The sequence below is a fragment of the Schistocerca cancellata genome, chromosome 8 (assembly GCF_023864275.1).
Source record: "Schistocerca cancellata isolate TAMUIC-IGC-003103 chromosome 8, iqSchCanc2.1, whole genome shotgun sequence".
NCBI lineage: Eukaryota > Metazoa > Arthropoda > Insecta > Orthoptera > Acrididae > Schistocerca > Schistocerca cancellata.
Genome location: NC_064633.1, coordinates 36,286,556 through 36,311,858, shown reverse-complemented (window position 1 = coordinate 36,311,858; position 25,303 = coordinate 36,286,556). Strand labels below are relative to the sequence as shown.

The window sequence follows — 25,303 nt, the reverse complement described above, 5'->3', positions numbered from 1 at the left end:
TGCACAGGATCTTGGAAGACATCTGGAAGACCATGAAAATTCCTGACGACTGGAAAACTGCCCTGATACACCCACTACACAAAAAAGGTGACAAGACTGACCCGAACAACTACAGAGGAATATCCCTACTACCGGTCACATACAAGATCCTCTCTAAAGCTTTACTGAACAGACTAGAATGCCAGACCGACGACTTGATTGGGGAATACCAAGCAGGCTTCCGTAAAGGGCAGTCTTGTGCGGAACAAATTTGGAACCTGAAAATGATTTTACAACACAAACAGAACCTGATCATTACCTTTGTTGACTTCAAAAAGGCATACGACTCTATCGACCGGAAAACTCTCTTCAAAATTCTAGCAGAATACAAAGTAGGCAACAAAACACGGACTATCATAGAGCAAACTTTAACCAACACGACCTCCAAAGTAAAGTTCTGTGGGGAACTATCAGAGCCCTTTGAAATTCGCACAGGTGTCCGACGAGGTGATGGCCTCTCACCTCCCCTTTTCAATCTGGTGTTAGACAAGGTCATAAAAGAATGGGAAACATCACAACAGGGGATAACCTTAGGAAACCTACAGATTAAATGCCTGGCTTTTGCAGACGATTTGGCGATTGTCACGAAAGGTATAAAATAAACAAAAGACACTACTGAAAAACTGCACGAAATCGCTTCCAAAACTGGACTACAGATCTCTTACGAAAAGACACAGTTTATGAGCACAAAGAAACTCTCATCTCTGAACACAAAGTATGGCAAGATTTACAAAATGGCAAACTTCAAATACCTCGGTGAAACACTACAAATGAGTGGACATAACAGAGACTCAAACGAAGAAAGAAAGACTAAACTGGACAAGGCATATAAAGTAGTGTGGAATCATTACAACAAGAAGTCTATCTCACAAAAAGCCAAATTACACCATTACGACACGGTGGTGCTCCCCGAGGCACTATATGCAGCAGAGACCACACTAATCCTAGGGCATACACGTATCAGACAATTAGAAAAAGTAGAACGGAAAATACTTAGGAAAATATTTGGTGCAACTAACAACAATGGAATATGGATCAAGAAACCTACAGAGGAACTGTACAAACATACGGAAACAATCACAGAAAAGATTAGAAAACACAGACTACAATTCTATGGACACCTATACAGAATGCCATCACACAGGCTGACCAAACAGATCTTTGACTGGGTAACCACTAGAAACAACAAATGGTTGCAGAGGTAAAAAACTACCTGAACCAACTCAACATCACACTAGACACAATAAACGACAGAATAAAATTCAGAAACATCATTAAGAAAAGTAAACTACACGAGATACACTGTGACAAACGAACAGGCGTAAAATGGACCGAAGAACGCAAACAAGATCACAAGATGGAAAGAAATATGGGCAACCAAAAAGGCAACCAAGATGAAGCCGAAGACATGAAGCGGACAAGAAGCATGGACAGAGGACCGGAAACAGAATCACAGTGAGCAAATGAGGGAAGTTTGGGCAGCAAGGAAGGCAGCAAAAGGAACTGGCCATGTAGTTTAGTCCAAATGCGCTCTTTAAGGGCAAAACACCAATAATAATAATTAACTCAATATAACTAAATTTTGTTCTGTAAATAAATAAAATGGCTATGTTATATAGAACTTTCATTATTCATAATTATGTGAATAACACTTCCACCTCTGACTACAATTTTGACAAAACAACTGTGCATCCTCTGATTCCAACTTTGGTTCTGATTATATTCCTGGTTTAAGTGGTTTGGTGGCTGCACAAAAAAGAGTAAACTACAAATCCAGAGGCTTGCTGTCAAGAATGATAACAGGGTTTTTGACTGTGGTTAAAACAACTTTCACCTATGGCAAGTGTTGCATGAATGTGAAATATGAAAAGTTTCACAGCGGTACAGACTACATGTTAGATCCTCACCCCCCCCCCCCCCCCCCCTCCTTCCATACTGCTGAATGGCTCAGACAATCAGTTTACAGGCTATAAGAAAAGAAAGATATTGACAAGTTTACTTTCATTTTACACTAGTTTTGCCTATTCAATTAAGCTTATTTCTCAGCCCAATCTACAAGAAATGTGTTTTTTGAATCAGTAATACGTTTCTCAAAACTCGTTTTATCACAGGAAACCACTACATACAACCACAATAAGACTTGTGTACCCTGTTCAGTATGTCAATAAGCCTCAAAGAGCCTTTGATTCAGTTACATACTTGTTCTGGTGTTACATTAGCATTTTTTTTGTTTCCTAAAAGAATTGTAATAAATGCTCTCTGGAGGTGCTGGCTTTCCCATTTTCTTCAAAGCGAACATCCGCTATAGAGCTCTGCTGAATGAAATCATGCAGTATCCATTGACCAACAAGTGCTGTCACTAAAACCTTGAGTTTCTTGTTCTTGTTAAGCATTACTGATACTATCAGCTCTAGGATGTATTAATCACTCTCTATATCAAACATAAAGGCTATGCTGCAGTGAATGTCATTTAGATGCCTGGAGAATTTCTTCAGCTTCTTTCACCCATGTTGTTTTATCTCGAATGCTTCACTACAAAGCGAACCCATTGTAATGGTTTATAGAGACCTTCAGAAATAGCATTATATTTAAAGGCCTCAATAAAAATATATGTAGCCAGGACTGACAGGTAAACTTCCAGCTACACCATCTACTAGATTCTCCAAGTTTTCTCAAAACTCATGCCGATTTTTTAATACTTGATTGGCGACCAGTCTTAACCCAGACTGTTTCAAATTCTGGACTGGTACTCATTACACTACTTACTGAATAACTGATCTTTTCATAGGAATTAACATGTCAGCGCAATTTATCACCTCCAATATGTTTTATAAATATTACATCGAGATTTGGAGATTTTACTCCTAATTTCAAGCACTCTGTAGGTGTTGCTACAGTTAATAATAAGGACAAATTCTGAACGCTTATCCTGAATGCATATAGTTTCAAGGGCAGGTTTACATTTCCTCTCTCTAACCTGTAAGGTTATGCATTCTTGTCTGCAATTAGTAAAGGTGACGCCTTTCTTTTTTCCCCCCTTCCTTGTGAGAACTGCTGGAAAATTCTCAGTGGTACTATAGAGGGAGGCCATTTCTCAGGTCTAAAAATTTCCCACATACATGCTACATGCAGTTTGTTAGCAGATTACTTGTGTCTTACATATGGGTTTTCTACTGCAGAAGTTCCTGAAGTTGTCATGTGATAGCAAAGATCAACAAATCTGCTTCTGACAAGAAATAGTCCAATCTGACATGTAACCTACCCTTAAATCTTGCACACAAGAAGAGTACAACTAAAGAAATTCAATGTTAAAATTTTATCCACTAAGACACATTGCAGTTTTACCACACAAAGAGCCACTTATCACAATGATTTGTACAGTACTTCCTGCCTAGTGTGTGAATCGCCGAATAAGCACACACAGCCATGCTGATACAAAGTAGCGCCATGTAGTGTGAAGTCCTAAGTGCACACATCAAATTTTAAGAATTTAAATCACACCTAAAATGTTGCAGATGTAATTGTTACATAGGTGACTAGCAGAGGAAAAATCAAGGTAGTGTATGATGTTTCATTACAGACTACTTCCATTAATGGGGACTTTAATTTGTTGACATGAAAGATTTATAAAAATTTCTGACCACAAATTTTATGGTAATTTTTAAATAATGTATATTTTACTAACAATGAAACAGTTCCTTATTTATTCCTTGTACTAGTCACACTTGATAAAAGAAAAATTAATGCACTCAGGCATTACACAGTAATTACTAGTTTTTATTTAGGCAGAATTATGATGGAGAAAGAAATGACATGGCTTTTGTTCTGCATACTGAGCTGTGTACCATGAATACTTGATTAAGTTATTCATAAAATGTTATCATGTCAGTACGGGCCTTCAAGGTTTTTTTCAAATGATGTTTAGTTTTGGTCTGATGATGCAGACTGACAATACACAAATGACTGATTTTAATAATACTAAAATAACCAAAGAGCTAGCAGAAATTATACTGTTCAACAATTTTCTGAAAAATGCTTTACACTGTCAAAACATTTCTTTATTTAGGGTCTGAACCACAGTTCCAGGCAGAATCTGAATTATATCAACAGTCTTGCTGTCATCATCCTATGCACAAAGGTGTCATTTTATCGAGGCCAAGAGTCCAACAAATGCAATAAATAATTTTCTGCATCTGGTAAGATGATGTTTCACGTAAAATACAGAAAATTATTCTCTCCCATTTTTCCAGAGTTTGTTGCATCAATTACAAAATTTTTGCAGCTGCACAGTCTTTCTTTTTTAAATTTTTGGGCCTAATTTGCGTTGAGGTTCTGGAAGACAGATATAAACCTGTGGAAACAATAATCCGCTGATACTTCCCACTGGCATTGTTGTTTATGACTGCACAAGGGACTCTTTTTTTCGATCAAAACAATAAACTGTGGCTTGCATGGAGTTCTTGCATGAAACCTGACTGACTCACTTTATACACAATGTTTTAGGAAATAACCTGAAGCTACCTGTTAATGACATCTCCTCTGCATGTTCACTTGAAGTAAACTTGGTAATTTTGCAACTTCCTTTCCTAAATAATTTGCTGAATCTGTTTAACCAGACTGAAGAAGCCTGGAAATCCGTAATGTTTATCTCACTTGCAATTGACAAAGCCTAGATTTCCTTCTGTAATATTGCATTGTCTTTCAAGATCTAAATAGTTCAATAATTCTTCTTTCACATTTTTGTGAGTTTCATTTTGGTGCATATTTTGTACTGTGTGAATCTTTCTTCCATTAATACAATTCACATTCAGATTTTACAAAATGAAACCGGCTTTTCACACAGCTTAACTTTACGCATTTTCTCCCTCCTTTGTTTAACAAAAAAGTTTACAGCCCTTTTTTGCCACCAAAAGCTATTGCTCTCCATGTTTTCTTTGGGCTAGGAAGGTACTGCATTTCTGCTTTGGACTTTAATTAGCAAAACAATCACTGTTCGAACCACAATTCACAGAATCATCATAGTTATTTCCTTTTTCATCTAACCTTTCCACAATTTCTAACAAAATCTCAACATAATTCATATGAATGTCCAAGAAATCATCAATCAGTAATAAATAACAGGTATGTAAGTCTTCAGGAGAAATATCGATTTTGACTGCATACCAGTCTTCAAATTTTATCACTACTGTTATAACTTCAAGTTGAACAAATATATTACAAGAAAGACACAATACATGAAAGACACAGATCAAGTAAACAGAGTAAGACATGTGTACACTTTAACAGTCAAATCATAACTGAGTCCGAGTCTAGCGGCCTCTGGCTGGCCGGCCGCTTAGGTGGCGGCGCTGTCTGTCAGCAATGCAGCATCAGCACCACCTAAGCGGCCGGCCAGCTGCTGCATGGCTGACAGACAGTGCCGCATATAGAGGACGCACGTAACTGCGCGGCGGCACTTTGAAAGGTCGGCGAGTCACAACACTTTTCCCCCCTCTGAAGTTTTTGCACAGGTCTTGATGGAGGTGGCCTGTAGATTGCTAACGTCCATAGGTGTTGTTTGACTGGCCGTAAAGTCTCAAGGAAGAGGCTTCCCGTATGGCCGGAAGTGTCCCCGATGATAATGGGTTGAGATGACAGGAGACGTGGGGGTTGAATCTACTGGGGCCCCGTGCACCAATCTGCCTGTTGCGGCAAGTCCGGTTGATATAACAGGAGACATGGGCGATGTGTCCGCGTCCATAGGAGGAGGAGCCGAGTGGAGTTGCTCCGACAAATGATGGTCATCTGGTTCCTGCATGGGCTCGTCTCCTAGTGGCGTCAGTTCTTGTGCTGGCACCGATATGATGGTGAGAGGATTGTGTTGTGAGTAATGAGAGATTCCAGTATCCCGAGCGTCAGGTAGAGCCGAAGGTGGTGTAGCAGCATCCGGAACAGGTGTTGCCGGCACACGAGGCCGAAGCTGGTCCGAATGACACACTGCAACACCCGTGTCCGTCTGGATTTCATACAGGCGTCGGCCATGGTGTTGTAAGATGCAGCCTGGACTCCATTTTGGCTGCCTGCCATATCCCCGTACCCATACAAGGTCATCGGCGGTGAACCGGCCAAGTGAAGGCACCTGCGGCCGTGAGGTGGAAGGCTGCAGAGGATGAAGTAGCGTGCAGGGCTGTCGGCCATGTAAGAGCTCAGCCAGGCTGTGGTCACCAATGGGGGTGAAACGGTAAGAAATCAGAAATTGGAGAGGCGCATCATCAGCAGCAGAAGAAGTCAGGAGTTTCCTCATCTGAGACTTAAATGTGCGGACCAGTCGTTCAGCCTCACCGTTTGACTATGGATGGAACGGAGGGGCCGTGATATGCGTGACGCCATGACGGGCACAAAAATCCACAAAATCGGAAGAGGCAAATTGCGGACCACTATCGGTAACAAGAGTACAGGGAAGGCCTTCCAAAGAGAAAATGCGAGCTAGAGCATTGGTGGTTGCCACAGTGGTAGGCGATGTGCAACTGACAATGAAAGGAAAGTTAGAATAGGCGTCAATAACGAGAAGCCAATAACTACCTAATGAATACGCTCCCAGGGCTTCTCAAGCGAAGGCCACGGTGATAAAGATGACTTCGGGGCAGCAGCCTATGACGCACAAGGGCCGCAGGCAGCGACCATGTGTGCGATTTCAGAGTCGATGCGAGGCCAGTACACATGACGGTGCGCCAGAGATTTTGTGCGAGAGACACCCCAATGCCCTTGGTGAAGGAGGTGCAAGACCACAGCACGCAAAGACGCACGTGCCACAACACACGGTGAAGCATTTTCGGTGGAAAGGAGGATAACACCATCCCTAGCCATGAGGCGGCAACGCAAAGCTTAGTAGTTCCACAACGGATCAGAAGTTTTAGCGGATGGACGATCTGGCCAACCCTTCTGAATACAGCGTAAAACCCGGGAGAGGGTAGGGTCAGAACCCGTAGCAGCCGCCAGCCATTCCCCGGTGATGGGGAACCCGTCCACAACCCGCTGCTCGGCAACATCCGGGTGGAAACACAAAACTTTGTCCCTATCGAATGCCAGATCAGGACCCATGGGAGGGTGAGACAGTGCATCAGCATTCACATGTTGAGTCGTCGGCCAGAAATGAATCTCATAATTGAAACGAGATAAGTAAAGAGCCCAATGCTGGAGGCGGTGTGCAGCCTTGTCGGAAAATGACATTGATGGATGAAACAAGGAAACGTGGTTTGTGATCCATAACAAAATGAAATTTGGATCCATAGAGAAGAACACCAAACATATGAAGAGCATAAATAATGGCCAAAGCTTCGTTTTTAATTTGAGAATACTTTTGTTGGGCATCCTTGAGCGTTTTGGAGGCATAAGCAATGGGTTGTTCAGAACCGTCAGAAAAACGGTGCGCAAGGACTGTACCAACCCCGTATTGAGAGGCGTCCGTGGCAAGAACAAGATGTTGGCCAGGTCGATAAGTAGCCAGGCATGGGGTCTGTTTCGGCATAGTCTTCAATTTCTGGAAAGCCGCATCGCATGACGCGGACCAGTGAAAAGGCACGTTTTTATGCAACAGACGATGCAACGGCTGAGCCACTGAAGCAGCGGATGGTAAAAACTCGTGATAGCATGCTATTTCCCTCACGAAGGCCTGGAGTTCCTTAAAAGATGTAGGGCGAGGAAGGGCATCGATCGCAGCGACAGTTTGCTGAAGCGGACGAATACCATACCGAGAGAGTTGAAACCCCAAGTACGTGATAGATGCCTGAAAAAATTTTGATTTCTGAAGGTTACACTTAAGACCGGCAGTATGTAAGACATGAAAAAGTGTGTGGAGATTTTGAAGATGTTCGGCAGTGGTGGAGCTAGTGACAACAATGTCGTCCTGGTAATTTATACACCCAGGGACGGTGAGCAATAATTCTTCCAAGAAGCGTTGAAAGAGAGCAGGGGCGCTGGCAACCCCGAATGGCAATCATTGGTATTGATAGAGGCCGAAAGGCATGTTAAGGACCAGAAACTGCCGGGAAGCAGCATCGAGAGGAAGTTGATGATAAGCTTCTGACAGGTCAAATTTAGAAAAATACTGGCCTCCGGCAAGTTCAGTGAACAATTCTTCAGGTCGAGGCATAGGCTAAGTGTCGATAAGGCATTGAGCATTTACAGTAGCTTTGAAATCTCCACAGAGACGAATATCACCATTTGGCTTAGCAACGACGACAGGAGAGGACCACTCACTGGAAATGACAGGAAACAAGACCCCTGAAGCAGTGAGACGATCCAGCTCCTGTTTGACCTGATCACAAAGGGCCACAGGAATGGGCTGAGCCCCAAAAAACTTAGGCCGAGCAGTGGGTTTGAGCGTGATATGAGCTTCAAAGTCATTTGAACGGCCTAACCCACGAGAAAAAGGGGACGAACATGTTGTCAACAGGGAATCCAATTGAGCATAAGGAATAGCATCAGAGACGATATTGACAGAGTTATCTATGGAGAACCCAAAAACGCGAAAGACATCGAAACCAAAAAGATTCTCTGCGTTCCTATGGTCGACCACAAATATGGGAACAGTGCGAACGACAGATTTGTAAGATACCTCAGCATCAAAGTGTCCCAAGAGAGAAATCTTCTGTTTATTGTAAGTCCATAATTGCCTAGTGACAGGTGACAGGATTGGAGACCCCAACTGAAGATACGTCTAAGAATTGATGATAGTGGCAGCAGAACCAGTGTCCACCTGCATGCGAACATCTCGACCAAGCATTTGGACAGTGAGGAATAACTTCCCTGAAAGGGAAGAAGTACAATTGACAGACAACACAGAATCAGAATCAGCGTTATGGTCATGAACATCATGTATGCGGTCGGATTTGCAAGCAGATGACACGTGACCCTTTTCTTTGCATCTGTGACACACGGACCAATGGTGTGGACAATCTTCTCGTGAATGTTTCGTAAAACACCGCAGACATGTAGGAAGCTGCCATGGGTTTTGCTGCAGTTTCTTAAGAGGTTTGTTTACAGTTAGGATGAGGCTGCGCTTGGAAGCGTACTGTGGCCACGTCGGCCGGTGGGGACACGCCACACGCTTCGTCAACATCGCACAGAGGTTGTAGTTCTCTGACGTCGTCCCATGCCTCTATTTGCACTCCAGCGACGCGAGAAATTTCAAAAGACTGAGCGATGGATAGGAATTCATCTAGAGTCGGATTTGCCAACTGAAGAGCACGTTGCCTAACTTCTTTGTCGGGCGCCAATCAGATAATATCATCCTGTACCATAGAATCGGCATAGGATTCTTTGAGAACTTCAGTAACAAATTGACACTTTCTACTGAGGCCGTGAAGTTCAGCAGCCCAAGTGCAATAGGATTGATTCGGTTGTTTTTGACAACGATAAAAGGCAACCCAAGAGGCTACCAAATGTGTTTGCTTTTGAAAATAGACGGACAGAAGTGAGCACATTTCAGCAAAGGACAAAGACGCAGGATCTTTTAAAGGAGCCAATTGCGACAACAACCGATACATTTGAGGTGAAATCCATGAAAGGAACAAAGAATTACATGCTTGTTCGTTCGCAACATGAAACACCAAGAAGTGCTGTCGAAGACCTTTTTCGTAATCAGACCAGTCTTCCGCCATCTTGTCGTAAGGAGGAAAAGGAGGGAGAGACAACGATGAGAGACGCCCCGCATTTGATGCCGTGACAAAATCACGAATCGCATTTGTGAGAAGCGTTTGCTGTTCTATGAGACATTGCAATAGTTGCTCTAAAGTAGTCATGGAAACATGTGGGTCAACGATGGAAAAGAAAAATCACTACCTCGTCGCCAATTGTTATAACTTCAAGTTGAACAAATATATTTCAAGGAAGACGCAACACATGAAAGTCACAGATCAAGTAAACAGAGTAAGACATGTGTAAACTTTAACATTCAAATCATAACTGAGTCTGAGTCTAGCGGCCGCTGGCTGGCCGCGTAGGTGGCGCTGCTGCCACAACGTCGCATGTAAGGACGCGCGTGACTGCATGGCGGAACTTTGAAAGATCGGCGAGTCACAACAATTACAAAGTACAAAACATTATAGTGATTAAAATTCTTCTGGGTATTATGCCGCGTCATTGCTAAAACTAACAATAATGAATATTGTTAGTTTTTAGCAATGACGCGGCATAATACCCAGAAGAATTTTAATCACTATGACACCGGCTGCGGAAGCCTACATTCTTATGCAAAATATTAATTGGATACCCCATTATTGTGAAACTCTGGAACCGCACAAAGAGAGATGGTGTTACCCAAGCATATATGAAGAAAATGCAAAGAAAATTAATTGTTTTACCTCCAGTGTTAACATTCAGTGATACCAGAAAGGCACCTGCTAATTATTATGGATATTGAATAAGTTGAAATCAAACAATGGAAACTCCAGGTAGGAATATCGACAGGGCAGGAAAATACAGATTGCTACTTACAGTGAAAAAGACATGCTAAGTTGTGGACAGGTACAATTAAAAACGTTCGGTCACAGCCTTCATCAGCAAAAGAGAAACACACACCATTCAAACACACAAGCAAGCACACCTCATTCACTCATGACTGCCAACTCCAGCATCTTGGGCCAGAATGCGACTATCAAGTGGGATGCAAACAGCAGTCTAGAGGTGGTGGGAAAGGGGAAGGGATAGTAGGTGGGGAGAGAGACAAACGTTGTCCGGTGGAGGAGCGGGAAAAGATGGGCGTGAGCATTGGCAGAGGGTGACAAATAAACAGGGTGGGAGATGAGAATGGGGAAAAGATGATAGGACAGAGGGGGTGGAAACTGTTGGGTGGAGATTTGGGGACATTATGTTGCCATAGGTTGAGGCCAGGATAATTACTGGAGCAGGTCAGAAAAGCTGGTGGTGGAGGAAAGGATCCAGATCGCTCAGGTAGTGAACCAGACATTGAAATCAAGTATGTTATGTTCAGCTGCGTGTTGTGCCTGGGTGGTCAACTTTGCTCTTTGCCAACTGTAGCCATTTATCCTGGTGGACAGCGGGTTGGCGTGGCCTGGCCCCTGATGGGATAGGATAAACCTGTGACAGGACTGGCATAGGAAGTACTGGGTGGGTGGACTGGGCAGGTCTTGCACCTGATATGATCCTTGTGGCAAGGGGGTGGCATTGGGTGTGGGCAATGGCACACCACTTTAGGAGGGGTAGGAAGGCCATTGGGTAGGATGTTCTCACTTCAGGGCATGGTCATAGATAATAAAAACCTTGGCGAAGACTGTGGTTCAGTTGTTCCAGTCTGAGGGGGTGGTGGTGGGTCACAAAGAGGATACTCCTTTGTGGCTGGTTCTTGGGCGTCATGGGAAGAGGATTGGGGGGGGGGGGGGGGGATTGCATGGGAGATCTGTTTGCAGACTAAGTCAGTGGGTAGCACTGGCCTGTGAAGGCCTTGGTGAGACCCCGAGTATACTGAGCAAGGAAATTCTTGTCACTGGAGATAATGCCGTCCCTGACTGCCAGACTGTATGGGAGGGATTTTTTTGGTGTGAAAGGGAAAACAGTAGTCAAAATGCAGGTACAGTTGGTGGTTGTTGGGTTTAATGTTGATAGAGGTGCGAATGGGGCCACCAGAGGGGAGGAGGTCAACATCTAGGAAGGCTGGGTTGAGGAGGACCATGTCAAGCGGGTAGGAGAGGAGGTGTTGAGGCTGTGAAGGAACGCAAATAGGGTGTCTTGCCTCTGTGTCCAGATTACGACAACATCATCGGTGAACCTGAACCAGACAAGACGTGTGGTGTTTTTGGAGGCTACGAAGGTCTCCTCTACATGGCCCATAAAAAGGTTGGCATAAGAGGTTGTCTGTGGGTACCCATGGCTGTGCCACAGATTTGTTTATAGGCTTTCCCTTCAAAGGAAGAGTAGTTGGGTGTTGGGATAAAGTTCGTAAGGTGTATGAGGAATGAGGTAGTGAGTCTGGAGTCTGAAGGACACTGGGAAAGGTAATGTTTAATAACAGTAAGACCATGGGCATGAAGGATGTTGGTGTATAGGGTGGTGGCATCAACAGTGACGAGTAAGGATCCAGGAGTTAAAGAGGTGGGGATGGTGAAAAGACAGTGAAGGAAATGGTTGGTGTCTTTGTCATGGGTGGCTAGATTACAGGCAATTACTTGGAGGTGTTGGTCAATTAGGGCTGAAATTCTTTCAGCGGGGCACAATAACCAGCCACAATGGGAAGTAAAGGATTATTGGGTTTGTGGATTTTGGGGAGCATATACAAGGTTGGTGTGTGGTGTGTCACAGGAGTGAGGAGGGAAATGGATTCTGGGGGTAGGCTCGTGACAACTGAATTCCAGTCCGAGATGCTGGAGTTGGCAGTCGTGTGTGCATGAGGTATTGAATAAGTTGCAAATTAGAGTGAACAGTAACTGTGAACAACTTTGCCAGTGAAACTATCCATGGAACTGGATTTTGCTTTATAAATTACGATCACATTGTGCTGTATGTGTGTACCTGCTGTATTGCTCACACACAGACTGCTACAACTAAGGCAGGGATGTATATTTCCCAGACACCTGGTGAACTACAAATTTGGCAATTTTCAAGTTTTTTTAAATACTTAGAGTGTGCCTTAGCAGCTTAAGTTTTGATAGAGCATTTCTTTCAGAGTATTATTCCTGTGTGAAAAATTTCAGGGTAGGTTTCAACATGTCAGACTGGACCATTCCATTGTGAGATGGCTACAGATACTTATTTCCTCCTCTTGCCTCTGGGCCGGACAGCCATGTTCCATTCTGAGAATTATGCTACAAATTGGAAGCTGTGCTTTCATGTAGCCAATAGAGCTATAAGTATTCATCACTTGAGGAAAATAATGGTGATGAATTTTTGAAACATGTTGTGACAGGTAATGAGACTTGGATATCACATTTCACACCAGAAACAAAGAACCAACCAACGGAATGGCAGGATTCACAATCCCTAATGAAACAAAAAAAAGCAAAACAATTTTTGAGCACCAGAAAGACTATGACTATGGTGTTTTGGGATCGTAAGGGTGTCCTGCTCATCGATTAAATGTCTAGGTGTGAGACCATAAATGCACCAGCCTACTGTCAGAAACTTCAACGACTTCACAGCACCATTGGAATGTGGTGTGGTGTGACATCCGCTATACAGTCGAGACTTAGCCCCAAGTGATTATGACCAATTCCCCAAATTGACAGACGTTTTGATCGGACACTGCTACAGAAATGATGATGAACTTAAAGGAGCCCTTAATGAGTGGATCAATAACTTGGCAGCAATTATGTACGCAGAAAGCATAGAAAAACTGGTAAAACAGTACAAAAGCCTATATTTGAATGGTGACTACATAGAAAAGTAGCTAAACTATCAAATTTAACAATATTATGAAAGGAAAGTTGCTCCTCACCATATGGTGGAGATGCTGAGTCACAGATAGGCACAACAAAAAGACTGTCACAAATAAGCTTTCGGCCATTAAGGCCTTCATCAACAATAGACAAAACACACACACACACACACACACACACACACACACACACACACACACACACGCAAATGCAGCTCACACACGACTACAGTCTCAGGCAACTGAAACCACACTGAGAGCAGCAGCACCAGTGCATGATGGGAATGGCTACTGGGTGGGGGTAAGGAAGAGGTTGGGGTGGAGAGGGGGAGGGATAGTATGGTGGGGGTGGCGGACAGTGAAGTGCTGCAGTATAGACAGAGGGCAGGGGAGGGGAGAGGTGGGGAGGGGACTGATGTAGCAGAAAAGGAGAGAAGTAATAACTTTAGGTATCAAATTGTATGTAAGATACTATTTTGTCTAGCTATATCAAATAAAAAATTCTAAAGAAAAAAAAACTTTCTTTACTTTCTCAATGACCCTCATATAATAGTATCAGTCACACATTCATCAGTCACAGGATAAGCAGTGTGATGCTTGTAATTCAAAGTTTACAACTATACAAAGGCCCATAAATAATGACACCTTGTAACGCAGCAAGTTATTGTGAGATGACATTTGTTGCAGTAAGGCATGCAGCCGTCTAGTAAAGTGGCTGCAGGATGGCTATATTTTTTTTCATCTACGAATCTAAATAATCCATATTAGTTATTATCCAATTTTGTTCAAATTTGGTACACAGCCTTTTGTTATTAATGGAATGATGCTGTCAAAATTTCAGATTTTTATTTATTACAGTTCTGGAGATAAAGAGTATTAACTAAAACTCCTAAAACCCACAGTTGTTTTTTAAAACCAAGTTAGGAAGAATAACAGATTGACTTTCACTATGATTTGAAGCCATTCCAAAATTATCGGTTCATAAAAATCAATTAATTAGAATTTTCTTTAGAAAACTTTAGTCACTGTGCATTACGTAATACAAAAATCGGTCAAAATTATTATTTAATTATATTTTGCCATGTGAGTGTGTGAGAATGGTTAAGAGTGTATGTGGGACAAACTTTAAAATTTAATATTTCATTTTACGTAAAACCTTGCACAAACAAACTGTGGGAAAGTTATGTTGCAACCACGATTCAGGTGACGTAAGTCGGTGTGCACTTGATTTTGTATAAAAGTATGCAGAATGGAAGTTAGAGGTGGAATAAGTTTTTTTATTAATTTGAAGAATATTTTGCACTTCGTTTATTTTGATTAACAAAATACAAGAATTTGAAGTTTTGCTGACATTAATTACTATGAAATTAGTGATTGGATAAGGCAAGATTTTCCGCGAGAATGATCTGAAAAGGAACATTCTGACTGGTCGTTTAGATCAACAGCCAATCAGAATTAAGCTGTTCCCGCATGAATAGTGAAGTGACAGATAGGAGACTACCTCGAGAGGAGTTGCTTGCTAGCCGGTCTATGGATAACTCGATGTCAGATCGCTCCTTAAAAATACTCTGTACGATGAGAAAATATTGAGTTAATTTTGGTTCAAACATATCATGACTGAAGTGACCGAAGTTATGAACATTTTAATGAAAGTTTGGTCTTTCTAAACTAAATAGTTTGAGAGATATGAGCATGTGAACTTTCTGGTCATAACAACAACTCTGTGTGGCATGTTTCGTGCTCTATTCAGAATATTTTGGCGAGTACCTCTTACGAGAAATACCACTGAAATGACCGAATGTTTAACTCGTGAATAGTTGTGGGTCTGTGACTGGTAGAACATGAAAATTAATCGGGTCGGACTTACTAAAATTTTTGTTGTACAGACAGTGAACTTTGAATGATATGGTTTTACCCTATTAAATACAAACTCGATAGCCATTTCATGTGCTTCAGCATGAATAAAAAGCAGTGTTAATCTAATTTTAAACACTTTTCTGCAAGTAAAATGAAGATCCTGAATGCCTTGTTTTTTTTTAATCATTAACTTTCAGGAACTGACTTTCAACTAGAGTTATGCGGCCTCTGTGTGGTAGGTATTAGGTAGTGGTTTCATCAACGCTGCTTTAGACTGCCCAGCATGTATCTGCTATCACAGAGTGAAGGGACATCGGCAAGAAGCCTATCGAGGTAGGTGGACTGAACAACAAAGATAGTGTTAACAAAAGTGCAGACGACCGACCCCAACGTGCAGCAACCTGTAATTTTACAATGTTCTTTGCACAATGTAATTATCCAAAATTAATTGTTTACAAGCATTTCCTTGACATGTTATCTCCTTTAACTACTGTACCATAACCTTAGCAACAAATCAGGTCTCCTAGTTTTGTTCCAGTGTTTTTTCTTTTTTTAAAAAATTACAGTATTACACAAGTCTCTTCCCATTAATGTAGGCCAATGATTTTGGGATTTTATTAACAATCTTTCTCATACTGAACCATATGCTATTCTGGAATGGTACACTTCTCTGATTCCCATTTTTGATATAACATTTGTTTCTCAAGTTAATAAACTTAGCAATGTCTTATTTTTCTTAGAGTCTCAGACTTTAGCTTTAAAATATGGTGCTAAGTTTTCCTAATGATCAGTCATTGAATTATGGCGACTGCTTACAAATTATGCATCTTTGGAAGAAGTACAAGATAATTTTAACCTTTAATATAGTCTTTTGAAACCTGGACAAAACAAGCTTTAAGAAGAAAATCTGGAGCCATCCTGACATTTGCCTTAATCAATTGAAGGCAAGAACTCCACGCTTCACTATTATGTCCTCTCGTTCAATCTGTTCTATCTCTCTCTGCTACAAGTTCAACAGACTTTATTATTATGCTATTAGGCAACAATATTTCAAATTTCAAGCTTTTATGCAACTTCAAGATGTTTTTAAATGTTTGTTTTAATACAGGAGCAATTTTACTGTCAGTTAAAAATGTTCTCTACGGTATACACCTGAGAAACTCATTCTACTATAAATATACCTACCTCATGAATTCCAGATTTGAGGAGATTAGTACAAGTAACAAAAGTAACAGAAATAGATGACTGCGATTTTCACTCTTGTTATATTCCTTACATGTCACTAATCTTATTGGTGTTCTCAAGATACAAATTTTTTGTGCTTAATACTGTTCCTATGAATATTTACGGCATTAATTTTGACTTACTTGACAGTCTTCCACTGCTTGTCTTAATGAGCAATTTTCTTCTGCAATTTTTTCCAATGCAGCCATCCGACGTTTCAGCTCAACATTCTCAGCCTTCAGTTCTTCATTACTTTGTTTCAACTTGCAGATCTGACTTTCATACACAGCATTTTCTGTTTATTAAAAAAGGAATGCAGTTACAGTATATACCAATGAATAACAAAATTCTTGTCACATAAAAGTATCTATAACAAAATTATTCAGTCAAACGCGTGCAGTTGTTCGGTTGATGTCATCACCTCTCACACAGTCACATATGCAGCATAGCAGAATTTGAAACCATTTGCTAAGAAGATACTTGTATAGCTAACTGCCATAAGAATCCACTCTGACCAGAGCACTAGATATAATATTACAATGTTTCCACTAGGTCTATTTTTGGGGCTACTACTTCACAGGATAGAGCCACAGAGTAAATAAAGTTACAATTGGAAAAACTACTTGTAAAGCATGAACACTACGGCTTCGACAACATGATGCATCTCAAAGAACATTAATTTAATATCGTCCAACAAACATATAGAGTTCCATAAAAAAGATGACTTTCTAATAACAATACAGAAAAATGTGAAGATATATGGAGTATGAAATGTGTTATGCTTCCTAAAATATTGTTTGGAAATAAATGAAATTTAGTAAATATGTCTAGATGGATACAAGTCATTAGGGAAAATCAAACAACAGAAAATCCAGGGTGGAATAATGAGAATATTATGAAAAGGATACATTGCTACTCACTGCATAATGGAGTCTGCAGCTCAGTATCTCATCTATATGGTGAGTAGCAATCTATCCTTTTCATAATATTGTCATCATTGGATACAAATTATTATTACACTTGTTTATAGCTATTAAAAACAAAGGAGATAGTGTATATAGTGGGTGTCTGTTTTTAATGTTTTCTCTACTATTTCAACAGCTACTTTCAGTTTCATTTTTGCAATGTTTGGACACAATCCACAAAACAAATACTGCCCAACACATGCTTATAGCAGTACAGTGTCATATGTTAATTCAGAAAAATACCAGTGTCTTACTGCAAACAATGTGTTTGTTAAAGTGGTATTTTATGTGCCCATCTGAGGAGTGTCAAATTAGTCTAGTTCAATATACAGTTTAACGATATTTGTTAATAGGGTCACTTTTATTTCACTTGCTACCTGTTTCCAACGTATCACCTTACAGGTTATGACAGGTTATGTTGCCAGCCTGGCCTCTTTGCTAATGTGCTGGACCCAGAATCTGAGAGATCTATTACGATAGAATGTGGGCTCTGTGGGGCTCTTAGGTCTAGGGTCTGATGCAGTTTTGCCCATGCCCCAACAACGTGAAGGCAGGCCACTTTTTTGGGTGTTGCTTTGTTTACTTTCGCCTCCTCTGCAACCTTTTCTTTAAAATTAATTAACAAAACATAAGAAACCTATATCCAAAGAAAAATAAGAAATTATAAATAATTACTGAAAAAGAAGTAGATAAGAAAGGTTGAAGGAGTACATGAGGTTCTTGCCATCATGTCACAGCAAGGGGGCAGGTGTGGAGGAGGAGAGTTCGGAGATACCTCGGAAAATCATCGACCCACACACATCCTTTTTGGAACCATCATCAATGGACATGAATGAATGCAAGTGATCACAGAGAGGATGCTTATGTGCATGTCACCCGTCAGAGCCGTATCCAGACGTATCAGGGGTTCCATATCACTCGAACTGCATGTGCCCCACATCATTACAAAACCTCCACCAGCTTGATCAGTCCCCTGCTGACATGTAGGGTCCATGAATTTATCAGATTGTTTCCATACCCACACATTTACACAATTTGAAATGAGACTTTTCTGACTAGTCAACATGTTTCCAATAATCAACAGTCCAATGTCAGTGTTGACAGGCCCAGGTGAGGCATAAAGCTTTGTGTCGTGCAGTCATCAAGGATACACGAGTGGGCCTTCAACTCTGAAAGCCCGTATCGATGATGTTTTGTTGAATGGTTCACACTCTGACACTTGTTGATGGCCCAGCATTGAAATCTGCAGCAATTTGTGGAAGGGTTGCACTTCCATCACATTGAATGATTCTCTTCAGTTGTCATTGAGCCCATTCTTGCAGGATTTTTTCCTGGACACAGTGATATTGAAGATTTGATGTTTTGCCGGATTCCTGATATTCACGGTGCACTTGTGAAATAGTCATAGGGAAAAATCCCTACTTCATTGCTATTTCGGAAATTCTGTGTCCCAACGCTTGTGCACCAATTGTAAGACCACTTTCAAACTCACTCAAATATTGATAACCTGCTACAGCAGCAGCTGTAATCAATCTAACAACTGCGCCAGACACTTGTCTTATATGAGCATTGCCGACCACAGTGCCTTATTCTGCCTGTTTACATATCTCTACATTTGAATATGCATGCCTATGCCAGTTTCTTTGGTGCTTCAGTGTATTTTGTCTCTTTTAATATGGTCATACAATTAAATGACAAGCCATAGTCTGCCAAAACATTGATCTGCTAAGAATATTACAAAAGACATCACATGATTACCAATTTCCTAACACACTTAAAATGCTCTAGCAAAACCTTTCCATAAAACTGGGGATAAACAAATCAGTTCTAATTACAGATGCACTTCAGTCTTCCTAGTTTTTGAGAAAGTGGCCTGTGTCAAAATATTGACTTACTTTTCTGAAAAAAAACTTTTTAAACTGCTTCTGAACCTGGCTTTTGTAAAAAATTCTTCACAGAGAAAGCAATGTAAGACCTTACAACTGAGTGAGATGGCGCACTGGTTAGCACACTGGACTTGCATTCGGGAGGACGACAGTTGAAACCCATGTACAGGCATCCTGATATAGGTTTTCCGTGATTTCCCTAAATCGCTCCATGGTTCCTTTGAAAGGGCATGGCTGACTTCCTTCCTCGTCTTTCTCTACTCTGATGGGACTGATGACCTCACTGTTTGGACCCCTCCCCAAATCAACTAACCAACCAAGACCTTACAAATGAAGATAAACAAGATACAACATTCTCTTGGTATCTTCTGTGACTTTACCAAAGTACTTTAGTCATGGGTTGCAAAATTAGTGGAGATTGAGGCCTGGCGGATAACAAGAAGAGAGATATACTGAAGGGCAAGTTCCCATCTCCGGAGTTCTGACAGGTTGGTGTTAGTGGGAAGTATCCAGATAACCCGGACGGTGTAACACTGATGTGCTGGCCGTGCACCAAGGCATGTTTAGCCACAGGGTGATCCTCATTACCAACAAACACTGCCTGCCTGTGTCCATTCATGCGAATGGACAGTTTGTTGCTGGTCATTCCCACTTAGAAAGCTTCACAGTGTTGGTCAGTTGGTAAATCACGTGGGTGCTTTCACACGTGGCTCTGCCTTTGATCGTGTACACCTTCCGGGTTACAGGACTGGAGTAGGTGGTGGTGGTGGGAGGGTGCATGGGACAGGTTTTACGCTGGGGGCGGTTACAAGGGTATGAGCCAGAGGGTAGGGAAGGTGGTTTGGGGGTTTCATAGGGATAAACTAGGAGGTTACGAAGGTTAGGCGGACGGCGGAAAGACACTCTTGGTGGAGTGGGGAGGATTTCATGAAGGATGGATCTAAGGTTCTGAGGATTCCTTGAAGCTCCGCCTGGACATCAGGAATGGGATTACCTTGGCAAACTACAAAACCTTTCACCTGACTCCATCAACCTCCTGACCCCACCGACACCCCACACCCCTACCTTCTTCCTAAAATTCACAAACCCAATAATCCTGGCCGTCCCATTGTAGCTGGTTACCAAGCCCCCACAGAACGAATCTCTGCCTACGTAGATCAACACCTTCAACCCATTACATGCAGTCTCCCATCCTTCATCAAAGACACCAACCACTTTCTCGAATGCCTGGAATCCTTACCCAGTCTGTTACCCCCCGAAACCATCCTTGTAACCATTGAGGCCACTTCCTTATACACAAATATTCCGCACGTCCAGGGCCTCGCTGCGATGGAGCACTTCCTTTCACGCCGATCACCTGCCACCCTACCTAAGACCTCTTTCCTCATTACCTTAGCCAGCTTCATCCTGACCCACAACTTCTTCACTTCCGAAGGCCAGACGTACCAACAATTAAAGGGAACAGCCATGGGTACCAGGATGGCCCCCTCGTACGCCAACCTATTCATGGGTCACTTAGAGGAAGCCTTCTTGGTTACCCAGGCCTGCCAACCCAAAGTTTGGTACTGATTTATTGATGGCATCCTCATGATCTGGACTCACAGTGAAGAAGAACTCCAGAATTTCCTCTCCAACCTCAACTCCTTTGGTTCCATCAGATTCACCTGGTCCTACTCCAAATCCCATGCCACTTTCCTTGACGTTGACCTTCACCTGTCCAATGGCCAGCTTCACACGTCCATACACATCAAACCCACCAACAAGCAACAGTACCTCCAGTATGACAGCTGCCCCACTTGTGACAGGATAATTTCTGGGACTGGATCAGACTCTGAATGTGGCTCTCCAGCAGGGATACGACTTCCTCAAATCCTGCCCTGAAATGAGATCCATCCTTCATGAAATCCTCCCCACTCCACCAAGAGTGTCTTTGCGCCGTCCGCCTAACCTTCGTAACCTCCTAGTTCATCCCTATGAAATCCCCAAACCACCTTCCCTACCCTCTGGCTCATACCCTTGTAACCGCCCCCAGTGTAAAACCTCTCCCATGCACCCTCCCACCACCACCTACTCCAGTCCTGTAACCCGGAAGGTGTACACGATCAAAGGCAGAGCCACGTGTGAAAGCACCCACGTGATTTACCAACTGACCAACACTGTGAAGCTTTCTAAGTGGGAATGACCAGCAACAAACTGTCCATTCGCATGAATGGACACAGGCAGACAGTGTTTGTTGGTAATGAGGATCACCCTGTGGCTAAACATGCCTTGGTGCACGGCCAGCACATCAGTGTTACACCGTCCGGGTTATCTGGATACTTCCCACTAACACCAACCTGTCAGAACTCCGGAGATGGGAACTTGCCCTTCAGTATATCCTCTCTTCTTGTTATCCGCCAGGCCTCAATCTCCACTAATTTCAATTTGCCGCCGCTCATACCTCACCTGTCTTTCAACAACATCTTTGCCTCTGTACTTCCGCCTCGACTGGCGTCTCTGCCCAAACTCTTTGCCTTTACAAATGTCTGCTTTTGTCTGTGTATGTTCAGATGGATATGTGTGTGTGTGCGAGTGTATACCTGTCCTTTTTTCCCCCTAAGGTAAGTCTTTCCACTCCCGGGATTGGAATGACTCCTTACCCTCTCCCTTAAAACCCACATCCTTTCGTCTTTCCCTCTCCTTCCCTCTTTCCTGATGAAGCAACCGTTGGTTGCGAAAGCTTGAATTTTGTGTGTATGTTTGTGTTTGTTTGTGTGTCTATCGACCTGCCAGCACTTTCGTTTGGTAAGTCACATCACCTTTGTTTCCCTCTATTATATATACATTTGCTTGTTTGAGCTGTCCACTGTAATTTGGTAATCATTGCTGCCACAGCCGTATCATTGTAACTGATACCAGTTTCAATGTGGTCATCCTCAAAGAGGTCAGGTTTATTTGTTGCCATTAGATATAACACATTTTTGTCGTATGTGGAGTTCCTAACTATCTATTCTCTGCAATTTTCAGAGAAGGCACCTAGTAATGTTTCACAGGATGTATTATCATGCACATCACTAACAAAACTGTAAATTTCACAATTGACTATCAGATGATTGAAGTCTCCACCAATGATCACAGAATGACTGGGAAACTTACGAACAAGACAACTGAGGTTTTCTCTAAAGTTTTCAGTTACATCAGGAGGTGAGTATGATGGGTGATAGAATGACCCAAATATTATTTTATGCCCACCCTTGATACTGAGTCTTTCCCAAACAGTCTCACATGCAGCTTCAATTTCTATCTTGGTGGACTTCAGTTTCTTGTCTACTGTGACAAATACGCCACCTCAATTTCCCATCTGCCTATTCTTTTGATATACAATCAAATTTCCCCCCAAAATATCACTGCTAATTAATTTCAGGTTTCAACCAGCTTTGTCTGTCTAGCATTATGTGAGCTTCACTGCTTTTCAGTAGTATTTCAAACTCTGGCACTTCGTTGTGAATGCTTTGGCACTTAACCATTAGCATTTTAATACTATCACCCATGGGAGACACTTCTTTTGATCTTACACTGATACTTCTGAGTTTTCTACAGCTATTATTATCTGGACTACATCAAGAGTCGTCTAATCTAAGAATCCTTGTGTGCACCCTACACAAAGTCAGCTGCCTTAGTAGCAGCCACAGATATGTAGTGCACACCCATTTAGGGGGACCCTATTGTTCTTAACCCTATGGTGTAAGTCCAGCAAGTTGCCTAGCTTGTCACAGAACATTCAAAGTCTCTGGTTCAGTTCATCCACTTCACTCAGAACCAAATGGCCATGATCAGTTCTGGGGACAATGCTGAAAATTGGGAGCTTCACTGAAACACCACGTATGTCAGTGGAGAAACGGAGACTACGATCATAATCTCATTATAGCAATTATGGTTATGAAAGTTAATAAATCATTATTGTATTTTACAGACTATAAGACACTATGGACTATAAAACACACCTTAATTTTATTGCTGTCCTCTTTATATATAAGATGGTCTATACTGTCATTGAGAGTGTTACTTATGGCATACTTCTTGAAAGGTTTAACAATAATGTCTTCTCTCACTCTAAACCATGACCCTTTTATCCACTGAAAAACTTGTTTGATTTTAGGTCATTTTAAAGCTCCCTTTGGCGTGAATTCATGTTGGATTTCATCCACCATCCATTTGATCCATTCTCTCTCGTGTACATCTTATATGGTTCATTTATCGAGACATGAAGAGATTGTAATTGTAAAGTAAGTCCTCCCAGAATAACAGTAAACTCTCTATTTCCCTGTCCCAATTTCTCTTTCACAGAATTTTTCAAATTACTACTAAAATAGTCTACCACAAGAAGAGAACTCGTCTTCAATAAAGCACCTTTTCCTCTCTCCCACACCCTATTAATCCATAATTTCATACCAATTTTGTCCATCCAACCCTTGTCATGTATGCAAACAACATAATTTGGCAGTATTTCAGAAGGTTTCACCATTGTTTTGTGGTTGAAAATGATCACTGGATTAAGTTTAGTACTGTCGGAACAACATGGAAAGGACAACAGTGCAGTGCATCTTTTCACGTCCACTTGTTTTTATAATTACAGTTTAGCACCTTGCATGGCAAAAGTTCTGTTACTCAGCACATCAAATGTCGGACGAGTTTCGTCAGTATCTGCCATTTGGCTTAATTCCACACTGGTTTTCTTCTGAAGCTGAAGAATAAAGCAATGGAAAGACAATATTTTCTCTTCACACTCTTGTGGCATTTTCTGAATATTTTCTCTTCATACTCTTGTGGCATTTTCTGAGATACTTCAGTTTCGGGTTGCATGCTAAGACCATGATGCTTTATAAAGCTATTGCCCCAACCAACTCTGCTCTTAAAGTCTGTTAAGTTTCACTATAGTGCTAGTGTATGAGTGTGTATTTGAATCATTTTTGTACTGATTCCAGTGCCATTTTGACGGTGTCATTGAATCCATTTCAATATGTCATCATCTAGTTTTGGGCATTTTGCATTCAGACCTCTATTTGCACTTTTTGTCTTCCTAATTTTTTTTTAGTTGTCTTTTACTAACTTGCCAATTGCAAATTGCTTTTTCTGTTGGTAGGGGGCGTCAAAATACCACTCAGCTGCTCTGTCTCCATGTTCTTCTGAACATGCTATTACTTTCAAATTATTGCCCACATCATATGAATACCTTTTACTTTTTCCATTATGAAACTAGCTACTAACAAAAATACTGTACTGTTACTGACAATGCAAATGACTTTCAATTCAGGTTCACTGGCACTGTATACAGCAGTGAAGCATCGTAGGCTAGACAGTGTTCTGGGGTTTTGACGACATACTTTGATGAAATATACATTCAGCATCAGCGTACTTGAAATGTACAACTACAACAGTGTCAGCAAGCTTGTGAATACCTGCAACACATGTTCATCGCATCAGTGCACTGTTGCTGTCAGCTGAATCCAATGTTACCAGATAGACAAAGGTTTCACACAGCACTGAATATATGGCCTTTTTTATATTATTTTTGTGTATAAGATGCACCAGAACTTTGGAGGCAATTTTTCTAAGAAAAAAAGATTGTCTTATAGTCTGTAAAACATACTAAGAAGAGTGTGTTCCTGCTAGAAAGAGCAGATAAATAGCTGTTAGCATCTCACTTAGATAGTGAACTGATGTCACTTAGTTCAGTAAAATGAATGTAGTGGAATTATGGGCAAAGTTGAAGCTGATTTTAAACTGTGGTCTGGAGAATTATGTGCCTAGTAAGTGGATTAAGGATGGAAAAGACCCACCATGGTTTAATAATGAGATTTGGAAACTGCTGAAAAAGCAGTGGCTGCTGTACTTTTGGTTCAAAAGGGAACATGCAAATGATGACAAACAAAGGTTAAGTGTTGAGATCCATGAATCTGTGAAAAGATCTACGTCTGAGGCAT

General features: G+C 41.6%; 1 protein-coding gene across 1 annotated transcript in view; it reads right to left on the bottom strand.

Annotated features, from left to right (window-relative positions):
• Positions 1 to 25,303, bottom strand: part of LOC126095279 (UHRF1-binding protein 1-like) — a 473,334-nt gene that overhangs the window by 11,596 nt on the left and 436,435 nt on the right. Inside the window, exon 18 of the mRNA XM_049910037.1 lies at positions 16,633 to 16,784. Within this exon, the coding sequence (XP_049765994.1) occupies positions 16,633 to 16,784 (152 nt within the window). The remainder of the gene's footprint in view (positions 1 to 16,632; positions 16,785 to 25,303) is intronic.